At 47.7% G+C, this 12809-nt stretch overlaps 1 protein-coding gene across 1 annotated transcript; it reads left to right on the top strand.

Annotated features, from left to right (window-relative positions):
• Window positions 1-715: 715 nt before the first annotated feature.
• On the top strand, window positions 716-1543 carry LOC138525893 (nucleophosmin-like). The gene has a single exon (XM_069636181.1). The coding sequence runs from the start codon at window positions 716-718 to the stop codon at window positions 1541-1543; it is 828 nt and encodes a 275-aa protein (XP_069492282.1).
• Window positions 1544-12809: the final 11266 nt, after the last annotated feature.

Raw genomic sequence — 12809 nt, 5'->3', positions numbered from 1 at the left:
GGACCTTTTATTAGGTTGGTCACATGGGTAACCATGTGACCACACAACGCCATGGAATGTACCATGGCCCCTCACAGGGGTGCCATGCAACACTCGGTAGACTTGAGTCTCTGTGGCTGTTCCCTACATTTCCCTTAGGCTTTCTTCTGTACCCACAGCCGGCTACACTGCCTCATTTAGGGAGACTGAGCCTATGTGAGGTATTCACCAGAGTCTTGCGGCTCCAACGCAGGTTAAACAGAGGAGCTGGCGGGTGTGTGGATGCTTAAAAGCAGGTGAGTTGAGAGCTATGCTGTTATAGAATAGAATGTATTGCTTTAGAACCATTGCATGAATGTAAATCTAGAATGCACGCTTCAGAGGAGGGTCTGCTGAGGTTTCCTTTGAGTGCTGTTGCCTACTCAAAAGCTTAAACAGTTGTCATTGCCAATGCTTGTTTGGTACACTGCTGTCTCTGCTTTTGAGCCATAGCCACAGCGTGGTAGGCGTGTGCTTGTTTTCTCTGGCTATTTGGATGGTCTGGGGAGGAAGCTTGCTTTGAAGGGACATCGAGCTTATTTTCCCCCGAGTCCTGGCGGTCCAGTCACGTTGCACGCACAGACCGTACGTTCGCACGTTACGTTTTTCGGCTTGGAACGAGACGCTAGTCACGCGGCACGCTACCCTTCCGCTGCAGTCGCCTCTCGTGCCGGCTGCTGCTCGTGCTACACAGGATATGGCGCGCGCGCCACGCAGGCGCACGCACAGCTTCCTCTTCGGCTGCACGCTGACCGGCGCCAAGCGGGAGGTCGCCTTCCCCGGCGGCGGCGAGGACCTGGAGGAGCAGCTCTCCCTGCGCACCGTCAGCCTGGGCCTCGGCGCCCCGGACGAGATGCACGTGTTGGAGGCGCAAGGCGAGGGGCAAAAGGGCCCGGCGGTGCGAATCCCCGTGGCCACCGTCCTGCCCCGCCTGCAGTGCACGGTGCTCGCGGGCGACCTGGACCTGCTCCCGCCGGTCACCTTCTGCCTCGTGTCGGGCTCCGGCCCCCTGCACATCAGCGCCGAGCACCTGGTGGCCTCTGGGGGGTGCGGTGCTGCAAAGCGGGCGGCCCCGGGGCCGTTCGCGAAAGCACGGAGGAAAAGGGTCGGGAGTTTGGGAAAGAACAGCGCGGTGCAGGCCACCCCCAAGAAGAAGGCCCCCGGCGGCGCCACAGTGCAGGCGCCACAGGCAGGCAAGAGTGTGTCGCACGCCGCCGTGCAGACCTCCAGCATCAGTGAGCCGCCCCCCCAGGCCGCGCCTCCGGGGCTGAAGCCCTTCTCCGTGGAGCAAATGCAGAACAGACTGCTCAGCCGCGCTTGCAGGGGCGGCCACACCCCCAGGACCGTGGGCAGGTTTCAGAAGTTCGCCAGGGTGTACCTGCGCACGGAGGACCCGCGGATTGTGCAGGAGCTGTGGCACTTCATGCAGTCGGACACCTTTAAAGACACGGTCGCCGACAGGCAGCTCGGGCGCGGCTTTGTGAAGGTCAACTATCGGCCGCCCGCTGAAACCTGGGCGGACTAAAGGGCCCTTTCTCGGCCGCTGGGATGTTTCCTAGAGATTTGTTTCTTTTAATGTGAGATTTCACAGGCATCAAAGACTCTATTACTGGTGAGGCGGTAAACGGACGCCTACTTCGCACTAGGTCTTGCCAAGCGATGACCCTTTAAACTGTTGCTGTAGGGCACGTACATTGTGCAGGTGCTGCAGCATTAAAGTTTGCCTGTTGATTTTGCTCGCCCTTTTTGCATTTGTATTTGTAGATACACCTTCATTTCCATCCAAGCTATGTTTGGAACAGCAACTCCATTCTCCCCGAAACTAACTTTGCTGGCAAGGCTCGTGGGATTTTTAGTTGTAAGCATCTGGCAGGCCAATGCTTGCACACACTGATTCGAAAAAATTACTTTCGAGTGTGCTTCTGGAAAAATACTGTTACCTTCTTGTGTATTGGTTTTCTGAGACATAGTTCGAAGCACTGTTTCTTTGTAATAAAATAAGGCTAAATCCCACACACACCCCCCCCCCCTATTTTTTCCAATGTGGAAAGGATTGTGCAGACGCATTGAAAGTTATTTTGGAGATTCTCTTTAATGTGTTTCATTTCAGGTCTGCACTTATTGGACAGAATGTCCTTTGTGACGAAGTGTAACTAAGCAGCATTTTTGCATGCACAGGAATTGCGTTTCCTCAAACCAGAAGGGAACTACTATTTCACATGGGCTTTTTTTGTTGGTTGTGTTGCATGGGTATTGGGCCATATTGTCCCTCTCCCTACTCTCACATCCAACCAATCTTGTAATACTAGTTATCTCTTGGAATTGTCAGTGATTGAAAACCATCTGCCCATTATGTCACTTTCACCATACCCTACTGGCCAGAACCTACCTTCCAACTCAGTGGAGGAAAGAAAATGCTCACTAGGGACTGTGATGCTATTCAAGCACTTCTTGCCCACCGCATTGCTGCTCTGCCCCAACTTTCAGTGCTATGCGGATGACACTCGACTAATTTTTAGGCTCCCTTCCGCCACGTCTCATCTCTGACTGTCTGCTGTCCAGGAGTGGTGTGTCACCAATTATCTCTGCCTTACTGCCAGTAAGACCACAATTCTCCTTGGCACGCCTTCTCCCTCTTTTCCTGTTGCTCTGGCCGGCCTCCCTTGGCCCTCTTCCTGCTCCCACATGTGAGCCTAAAAGCCTTGTTCATCTTTGACTCGACTCCTCCTCTCCTCACATCTGACGTCCAAGTCACAGTACCAGCTGCACCTCCTCAGAGGTATTCTTCCTTTCCTCTCCTTCCCTCAGAAGCTCACTGTTTCCAGAGCTCTGGTTCTCTCTAGGCTGGACTACTGCAACAGCCTCTTTCTAAATCTGCCTGCTTCTACTCTCCGCTCTTTGCAACTCATCCGGAACAGGGCTGCATGACTTGTCCTTAGCCTCAAGCCCAGGGATTGTATGTCTCCACGACTGAAATCTCTGCACTGGCTCCCAGTGGCTGAGGATTACGTTCAAAAGCCTCTGCAGTTCACAAGACCTTCTTTGGCCTCAATACCTTTTCTCTCTTCCTAAATATCTGTTTTCATTTACTAGTTTAGTGAAGTCTGTCAAGTGTCTCGTTATTGGGATTGCCTCCAGTTGGCCATATTGTTGCTGGAGTCCTTGGTCATAGTGTTGATGACTTGTTGGATGTTTGGTTTAAATTTGGAAGTGGTTTACATGCTGTTAGAATTGTGGGGATAAGAGATACGTGGAGTACTACTTGGTATAACAGTCAACCTTTATTAACCACAAACATGTAATTAGAATAGGTAAGAGTGAGCCATAAAAAGGATACTGTTGCTTGTAATCTTGTTTCTTCCTTTGAAACCTTCCTTTTTTTTGTGTAGCACAGGGAGCAGCGTTTGTACTTCAGGTTCACTGTGGAAGACACCTCAGTTTTAACTCTGGATCAGCCAAACGTCACTTTAAGGTCTGTTATAATTATATGTGAATTTCCCTAGCTTGCACCTCTCTCAGGTTCTCAGTCTTGACAGTAGAAATGCAATTCCTTCTTTTTATTTTAATGCAGTGTCTCTTCAACCGTCAAATACATATAACCCCTTCTACGCCTCTGTTCTCTCTCGTTTGCTATACAGCTCTTCACTGTCACTGCTCTGTTCTCTCTCGTTTGCTATACAGCTCTTCACTGTCACTGCTGAATCTGCTTTCATCAGGATGATTTTCACAATACATTTGTCATTCTCTTGTTTACTTGAGGGCTCGTGCTATGACTCCCTGGATTTCCCCATTTAAACCGTTCATACGGAGATTACGCCTCCCTGCTTCCTTCCTTGCTTACCAGGGCTTTGCTGCATAGTCTGTATCTTTCACTTTTTGTCTATTTTGGGCCACGTCCCCTCTAGGGAGACGATCAGCTGTTGAGGCCAAACTGAAGGTGGGTGGTGACGGCAAGGATCAGCTGTCCCGCTCCGCCCCATCAGCTCGTTTTCAGTCGGCTTCAGCTTTGTCCTCTTTCATACAGGATAAACAGCTGTGCAGCCCCCCTCTATTTACTTCAGGTCGAATACTGCGTGAATTCCCTTCTCACATATTCTTCTGACACGAAACACCTCGACGGCACTAATCGTTCTCTTAACATTGAATTGAGGTTCAACTGATTAGCAAACGCAACGGCGCGTTTTACTTCAACTTAATTCCTTCGAAATAACCTCAGTACGCCCACTGGTAACGGACGACCTGCTCTCCCTCTTCTTCCGTCGTCTCCTGGCAACCAGCAATACAAGTCACTGATTAGAAAAAAACCTAAACATCTCCTTCCTGGATATTTTGCAAACCTACCACACATTATAGTAATAATGTAATCATCCTCACTACATGTTATAAGCATTTTAGCTCCCTGAAACCAAGACCTCATCACGCATGCCCATCAGAGTTTCTGTGAGGGAGTGGGGGTGTTATTGCAAAATGTCTGGTTCTTAGCTCATTGATGTTAACCTCTCTTAACGTATGTATGTTAACTTGCTTTTTGAGCTGCATTCTGCGTTATGAAGCTATAGATGTTTTTAGTATGCAGCTTTTGTTCTGTTGGTTGTAATCTTTCCTCCCTGCTTTGCTTTTCTTTACGGCAGTGAGGTGGGTTGTCCGCCATCTGGCCGTTTCTTTCTTTTAGATGGGGTTAACGTTTCTTTGGTGCAATAGCATCCAGGGCTTCTGTGGTACTTTTTATAGTCTCAGTTCTTTCTTCTGGTGGATATGATAGTTTATCTCTATAGCGGCGATACACAATGTGTGTTTCAAAGTGCTTCACAGCAAGGGAGGGAACAAGGGGGGAAAATACAATGTTCATATCATGACAAACTATCGTACTCGGCCTGGCGACATTTCAGAAAGTGCAAGAGCTAAGACACAGATGGGAAGGAAATGGGAACAGATGGGCGACTACCGTACTAGGCCTGACGACATTTCTGGTAGGGCCGGAGATGGTGAGGAACAAAACAAGCAACTATCTTACCAGGCCTGATAACATTTCAAATAGTGTGGTTGGGTGGGGGGGAACAAGTAAGGGAGGGGGCAAACATTTGTTGCTATCATACTGGGTCCAGGGACAATTCTGATGGGAGTAAGTGCATAGAAAAAGTAAAGCGGGAGGAGGGAGAGGAGAGAACAGAGAATAAGTTGCAGGGAACAGAAAATGTAGGCAAGGATTCAAGATGACGATGGGCACAGCATTATTCAGGGTCACCCTGAGTCGAGATCCTGGGGAGGTCCAGCATGGGTTGAGAAGGTGAAGCATCAAGAGTCGGTGTCCATAAAGTCAAATCCAAGCAACCATAGTGAATCAAGACCACTCGAGCAGTGAATTGTTGTAGGGGGTGGGGTTTGGAAGAAAGGGATAGGGGAAGCAAGAGAAGAGATCAGGGGAAGCAGTGGGGACTGACATCATGAGGGTCCAGAAGGGTGGGGCACAACGGGCATCACGGGACCAGGGGTGGGGGGCACAGAGATCCACTTGTGCATGCTCCCCATCTGCAAAGGTAGAGAGGCAGAGGGCTCCTCAAGTAGGGAAAAAGAGCGGCAACCAAGAAGGTGCCATGTGGGCGGGGCTTGCTAAGTGGGGGGGGGGGAGAGAGCAGCAACCAGGAAGGCACGAGGTGGGCAGGGTTTAGGCCAGGTGACCTAGATCTGCTTGCACCTGCTCCCCATCTGCAAAGGAAGAGGAGCTGAAGGGCTCCTTAAGTAGCGAAAAAGAGCAGCAACCAAGAAGGCACAAGGAGGGGGGGGGGGCTATGTCTGCCTGCTTGCCATTGTCTTCAGCCAATGGTAAGTAAAGCCGCCATGAGGGCCAGGTAGAACAGAGCCCTCATGGGCCTCGTTTTCCCCACCGCAGCAGAGCCTAGTATGCAGAGCATGCTTGGGAGTGCGTATGCACCAGTGCAGTCTTCTGTAGGAAAAAAATGAGGGTTCTTTAGAACAGAGCTCTCATGGGCCTAGTTTTTCCCACAGCAGCAGGGCCTAGTATGCCGAGCCTACGTGGAAGTGCTTTTGCCTGGGGTGCTACTGCAGGACCTGCTGTAGGAAAAATGAGGACCATGGGGGTCGAATGTGGCCCTCGCTTTTCCCACAGCAGGGATAGTGAACGCTAAAGATGCAATGCAACGCTGTTCTGCTTTTTAAGAGATTAACATTCAGTTGCAAGTAGACCATCTCACACCATATTTCTGGAGCCTTGTTGATTGCAAATAGTACAGTAACATTTGCATAGCAGCATTACAAGTGACTTCTTTTTTCTGCGAATCTGCCTGGTCAGATCTGAACTTTGCAAATTTCGCATCTGTCTGACAGTTGAGCATCTGAGTGGCTCCATCCGAGTTGCTGTTTCAAGCTACACACCAGATTACAAAGCACTGGTGGACAGCATGCAGTGTTAGTCTTCATGTTGAATGTCCCGATTGGTTTCTGACATTTTTGACACAGGTAGTAATCAAAAAATATTAAAGATGTTTTTGAAGTTCTTAATGACTGAATGCATGTTTTTTCCTTTCTGTATAACGAGGAAATAACAGCCCAAAACATATTGATATATTATATGGCATTTATAGCGCGCCTATACACAAGTGTTTCAAGGTGCGATAAGGCAAGGGAGGGGGAACAGGGGGAAGACAGAGACAACGATCCTACTAGCCAGGTGTCAATCAGATCGCGTATGGTATTGGGGAAGGGACAGTGCAGTACATGTGAATAGAATAATAACAAAAAGCAAAGGTAACGCCCAGCCGGTGCAAAGGTAAGTGCAGAGTGCAAATTCCCATGCCTTTGAACATCCAGACTCTCTGGTCACTCTTGACCACTGGCCCTTGACTACAAGTAGCTCTGGTTAACGTAAATGTTGGATACCCCTGGTCTAGGGTATCCATACTTTGTTTTTTCCATGGCCCAGTATCCCTGAGCCAAGTCAATTGTGGGTTTATGTATGGGGGTATCTAGGAACCTTTATTGAAGAGTATCTTTAGGATTAAGGGGCAGCCAGGGAAGACTCCAGAGGAAGTGGGGGTATTGAAGCCAAGGGGTGTCCAAGTTGTAAATTATCGAACATGCTAACTGTTGTATTGTGCTTGGTGTTAATGCAGGTGCTTGGTAATGCATGAGAGAATGTTTAGGTGTGAGTGAAGGAATGCTGTAGTGAAGGTTCCACAGAATCGGTTGGAGAGCTCCTGCCTGGCTGATGGGAGCCAGTGGTTCATACTCTGTCCTCTTATAGCAACCTAGAAGGAAAGAATAATCATAAAAACCTCTGCACGACCCTCCAGGACATCAACTCCTACTGTCTCCAAATATTCAGACAAAAAAAGCAGGAGGCAACAGCTTTCCCGGTAAAAGCAGCCCAACAATGGAATGCACTCCCAGTTGAGCTCAGAAGGGATCAGTCTTCAGTTTCAGGCGTAACACCCGCACCTGGTTATGACTTAATGACCACTTGGTCTAATGAATGCAATTGTATGTCCTACGTGCATGCCCCCTACCTTACCTCCCAACACTTATATTCTCTGTACCTGATTTTTTTAATAGTTACAGCATATATATATATATATATATATAACTATATTATTATAAGTATTCTTGGGGATGTTGTGTGCCCAGCTACCTAAGGGTTTGGTGTGCCCTACAAATAAACAAACAATACTGTAAGTGGACAAAAACAAACTGATGTAACTTACTTGATGTGACCTAAGGATCCCATTATAGTACAAGTGGCAAATGTGTTGGATGTGAGAGAGTGGTAGTATGCTAGCTTAACCTTATTGGGGAATTGTAGGTACAAAGATGGTACACAGCTATGGACTTTTAGGGCACTGCCAAATGTTAGTATGTCTAGAGTGGGTGGTGTTTGGGTGTAAGTGAGCTAGCTTAACCCGATTGTGGAACTTTAGGGATAGAGCTGGTACAGAAGTATGGACTTTTGACATTACCAAATATGTTATGTTAAGTAATTTATAATGCACACCTGGTACCCGAAGGCTGATGGGCGCAAACCAACAGACACGAAGACATAAAACTACAACACAACATAGCGCAGGATGTTACATAGCAGGAGTGTCTACAGGCAGATCTCTAGGCGAAGAGCAAGGTCTTCAGCTTCTTCTTGAAGAGTTCTGTTGAGGCCAGCGTTCTTGGTAAGGTTGGAAGGGCATTCCAAGCGGCTGGAGCTGCTACTTCAAATGACCCCTGTCTTGTTTTATTGGACTTACTCCGGGGGACTTTGAGTAGATTGGAGTTATCTGATCTGAGTGTCCTTGCTTTGTCTTTCAGGACAACGGCTTCCTTCAAATAAGATGGCATTTGGCCCATAATACATTTATGGGTAATGAGGAGAAGCCTAAACAGAATTCTTTCTCCAATGGAGGCTCCTTCTGGCTTCGGATACGTGATCTCTTTTACTCGGGCCCTTCACTACTCTCACAACCCCATTCTGAATCACCTGAAGACGATGGATCTCCGTCTGAGGGATGCCCACCAGCAGGCTGCACCCATAATCTACTTTAGAGCCAATGATGGCTCTAGCCAGAGTTTCGAATTTTTTTCAGAAATGAGCGGACGAAGGTGACGGAAGAGTTTAAGAAAATAAGAGAGACTGAGGAGATAAGACTATTTACCTGAGCCTTCATGTTCAGGTGTTTATCCAGGTACACAACTTATAGTCGGCTCCCAGTTTGTCCAATTTACTTGGAGAGCCTACGAGGAGGAACTCAGTTTTGGCACTGTTCAAGGCCAGGCCATTTGAGACCATCCAATTTTGGATTTTCGAGTAGATTTCATTGATGAATGCTTCATCTTTTTGGTGTGTTCCTGAAATGGGTAGAATGCATTGCGTGTCGTCCGCATAATTAGTGAACACGATCCCTTCCAACATCTGGAAGAAGGGGATCATATAAATGTTATAAAAACATGGTGACACGCAAGCTCCCTGTGGAACTCCATACAATAATAGCATGGGGTCAGCTTCTGCCAGTTCGCTAGCAACTCTAATTTGCCTATCCTTCAGGAAAGATGATGTCCATTGAGTTGCCTCTTCAGGAAAACACACATTCTCTCCTTACCTGGTGGACAGGATGGAGTGGTCCACCAGGTCAAAGGCCGCAGAGAGATCTAGAATCAGTAGGGCAATCTGGCCCTTATACATACCTTGGATAAGGTGAGATTTAAGGGCAAGAAGAGCTGTCTCCGTACCATGATTGGCACGGAAGCCCGATTGGTAGTTGTGCAGAATTTGATTTTGTTCCAGAAATATAGAAATCTGATTAAACGCAACCCGATCTAGAATTTTAAGAAAGGCGGTATTGGTAATGGGCCTGTAATTGGAAGGTGTTAGCGGGAACAAGTTTCTTTTTTTTTTCAAGAGAGGTGTGATCCATGCATTTTTCAAGTTAGCCGGCACTACTTTAGACTGAAATGAAGCATTAACAAATTTCGTAAGAGCCGGTATTAAACTGGGTAGACATTCCTTAATTATAATGGCGGAGCATGGATCTCCTTTACAACTTGTACTTTTGAGTAATTGTTTTGGCTAGTTCCTCTTCAGAGATGGGCATAAATCTGAATGTGGGTCGGTCTTCGTCCTTGACTAGAGGGCAGAAAACCTTCTCTTGCTGGTCCGATATATTCAAAGAGTGTTTTAGTCTCTATAGTTTTTTGATTTTATCTAGTTTGGTGGACATGGCTAATTGATTTTTGATGATCGGGGCTGGTGTGGGTCCTGGAGTATGAGTTTATTCTCTTAAAATTTTAAACAACTCCTTGCAGTCTAATTTGGCATTCAACACCACCTTTTTAGCTATTAGGAGCTCTTTTTTTAAAAAAAATCTGCTGCACTAATTTTGTAAGCTTCTAAATTGCTGGAGGATTTATCCTTTCTCCATGTGTGAAAAAGTTTTTTTTTTAGCTTTGAGTTCTAACAGCTCCTTGGAGAATCAATTGTTATTACGATCAGTTCTTTTCATTTTGTTTTTGATAGGAGCAAACTTATCAGTCGCTGTCTTTAGTGAGTTTATCAGCAGAGCTGACATGGCTTCTAGATCAGCTACATTTCCTATGTCGAGGTTCAGAGATTGTGCCCACGGACCTAATGCCTCTTCAAATCTTTTCGACTTCTACTGGTAACGAATGATTTAGGGTGAGGGGAATTAACCCTGAAAGATTCCATTTGAGATTGGAAGCAAATACTAAAGTGGTCTGACCACGGACAAGGCTGCACAGCTACATGAATCACTTTTGCATTGAGGGTAGAAACCCAGTCCAATATATGACCCTTAATGTGAGTGGCGGTTCTAACATGATGGACAAAGCCTAATGCGTCAAGGGTGTTCTCCATTGTCTTGGCGATGGTATCCGAATCGCTGCCGAGCCAGAGATTAAAGTCTCCTATCTAGTATTTGGTTTCAAGATGGAAAGAAGTAAACTATTAAAAGAGGCGGGAAAAGTGGAATCAACTGTAGGGGCTCTATAAAGGAGAACGTTCAGGGTGGTTTCAGCACTAATGGCAATTTTTGTAAGTATGATCTCTGTGCCTGGGATAGCATCAATTTTAGTTTCCCAAGTTCTCAAAGAGGATTTAATGAGCGCTGCGCCCCCCCCTCCACCCCCCCTATTCTGAGTTCTGTCTTGTCTGATCATATGATTCCTATTTAAATGTCATTTGGTGAGTAGTGAGGGGCGGGTGGAGTGCACCCATTGAGTATAGTTTGAGTGAGGTATGTATGGTGTGGGACCATCCCCGTATGAGTGGTTACTGGTTTGTGGCAACACCTCGGAAACACATATTGAGGGTATGGTATGGAGTTGGACTGTTCCTCTGGTTTGAGGCGTGTCACTTTATTTTTTTGGACAGGCAGAGCAATAGATGTGAGGCATGCAAGAGATGCAAGTGGGTGAAGAAAGGGGGGGGCACCTTCCTATTCATGCGAGAGGTGATGTGTGAGCAGAGTATGGGTAGGTGGAGGGAAGCCTTGCGCCGTGTGCGTGGCTGATGTGCGGACACAGCCATAGTAGTTAGGCGTGGACACTCTGCCTTATCTTTGAGTTGCACCTTTCAGTAAAAAGGTTCCCTGTGTCATGATCTCTGCTTCCAAAAGATCAGGACTTGCCCGACTCCCTTGGAAGCAGACCCATAACCCCGGTTCCGAGTGCCAGCCAGTCCCAATTGAGACCTTTTGGACCCTGTCCTGGCGCCAGTGGCACCAGGCTCATAATGATGCCCAGTCCCAGCGTTGGAAGCGCCGGGCTCATGATGCTTGGGTGGACTTACCTGCAGCAGACCATGCTGCTTACTTACCTGCCAGTTGAACCCCTGATCTTTTCCTGTTGGGTGGGGCAGGAGCCACTCCCTAGGTTCAGAACACTGGAACTCTTCTGGAAAGCAGGAACTCTTTTCTTACCTAGGCGTGGCTGTGGAAGGAGACACCTAAGCACTACAGGAGGCTATTTAAACCACACCCGATGGATGAATCTTGCTTTGCGTTATTCTGCATTCTCTGCAGCAGAACGCTCATCGTGTCTTCTGCTTCTGATCCTGGGCCTAAGGGAACAAAGGCTTACCATCCTGGAATCCAGTCTTCAGCAGCACCTGTAAAGACAAAGAAAGAACAGGTTAGCACTACGGTCTTCAGTGGCAGCGCATCTCTTACCTGGTCCATCGGCTGTCACCAACGCCTTTCGCTGCATTCCGGCATCTGAAAGACAAAGGCTTACCTACTCTTCGCATGCTCCGGAGGTCTTCGCACTGCATTCCGGCATCTGAAAGACAAAAGCTTACCAGCTCTTCGCACGCTCCGGAGGCCTTCGGCGCTGCATCCCGCATCTGAAAGACAAAAGAAGGTGCGTTTAAAAACATTGGGCAACTTTATTACTCACGTGCCATTACTCCTTCCGACGCCGAATCCAGTGGGTATTCCAGCACCCTTCAGCTTCTCTAAAGCTCTGAACTTGTACCTGCAAGATAAAAGGGACAGTTAGTGCGCATCGTGAAGCAGGCTACAAGCGCTTACTTACGTGCTTCCAGGCGCTTCTATTCCTCACGCGGGTTCGATCCTCAACTCTCATCAGCCCGCCATCGCCGGAACCCTGCAAAACAAGAGATATCATTACAAAAGACTTTTGACATTTGAAGTGCCCAGAACTTACCGTTCGTGCAGTTAACGACGGACAGCAGTCCTCTGAGGTCAAGAGGCCTGCACCCTTATCCAGTGAAGAAACTGGTTACGGCACCCTGCCCCGAGGCAGATGGAGAGCTCGGCGTTCACTTACCTAAGGTGAGGGTGTTAACCTTTGCGGTTCTACAGGAGAAGAGAAAGGGAAGAGGAGAGAGGCACCCAATAACCCCAGTTCATTAATCCCATATATTCTATCTGCAGACATCTTACTCTTCGAGTCAGACATACAGTGCACAGAGGTCCAGCCCAAAGAGCCAACCGTGTGTTACACATCACCTTTGAAGATACGGCAAGACTGGCGCCTCTGCGGGAATCAGGTGAGCGTTACACCCTGTGTGAGTGTTCCCCGTATGTTTTCCTTTCGTAGATTTGTGTGTGTGAAGAAGGGAGATGTATTGTGCTTGGTGTGAATGCAGGTGCTTGGTAATGCATGAGAGAATGTTGGTGTGTCCGAGAGAAGGTTTAGGTGTGAGTGAAGGAATGCTGTAGTGAAGGTTCCACAGAGTCAGTTGGAGAGCTCCTGTCTGGGTAATGGGAGCCAGTAGTTCATACTCTTGTCATCTTATAGTGACCTGTAACTGGAAT

The sequence above is a fragment of the Ambystoma mexicanum genome, chromosome 7p (genome assembly GCF_040938575.1).
Source record: "Ambystoma mexicanum isolate Mex_15411 chromosome 7p, UKY_AmexF1_1, whole genome shotgun sequence".
Taxonomy (NCBI): Eukaryota; Metazoa; Chordata; class Amphibia; order Caudata; family Ambystomatidae; genus Ambystoma; species Ambystoma mexicanum.
The sequence above is the reverse complement of the archived record's forward strand: the minus strand, read 5'-3'. Positions and strand labels throughout refer to the sequence as shown.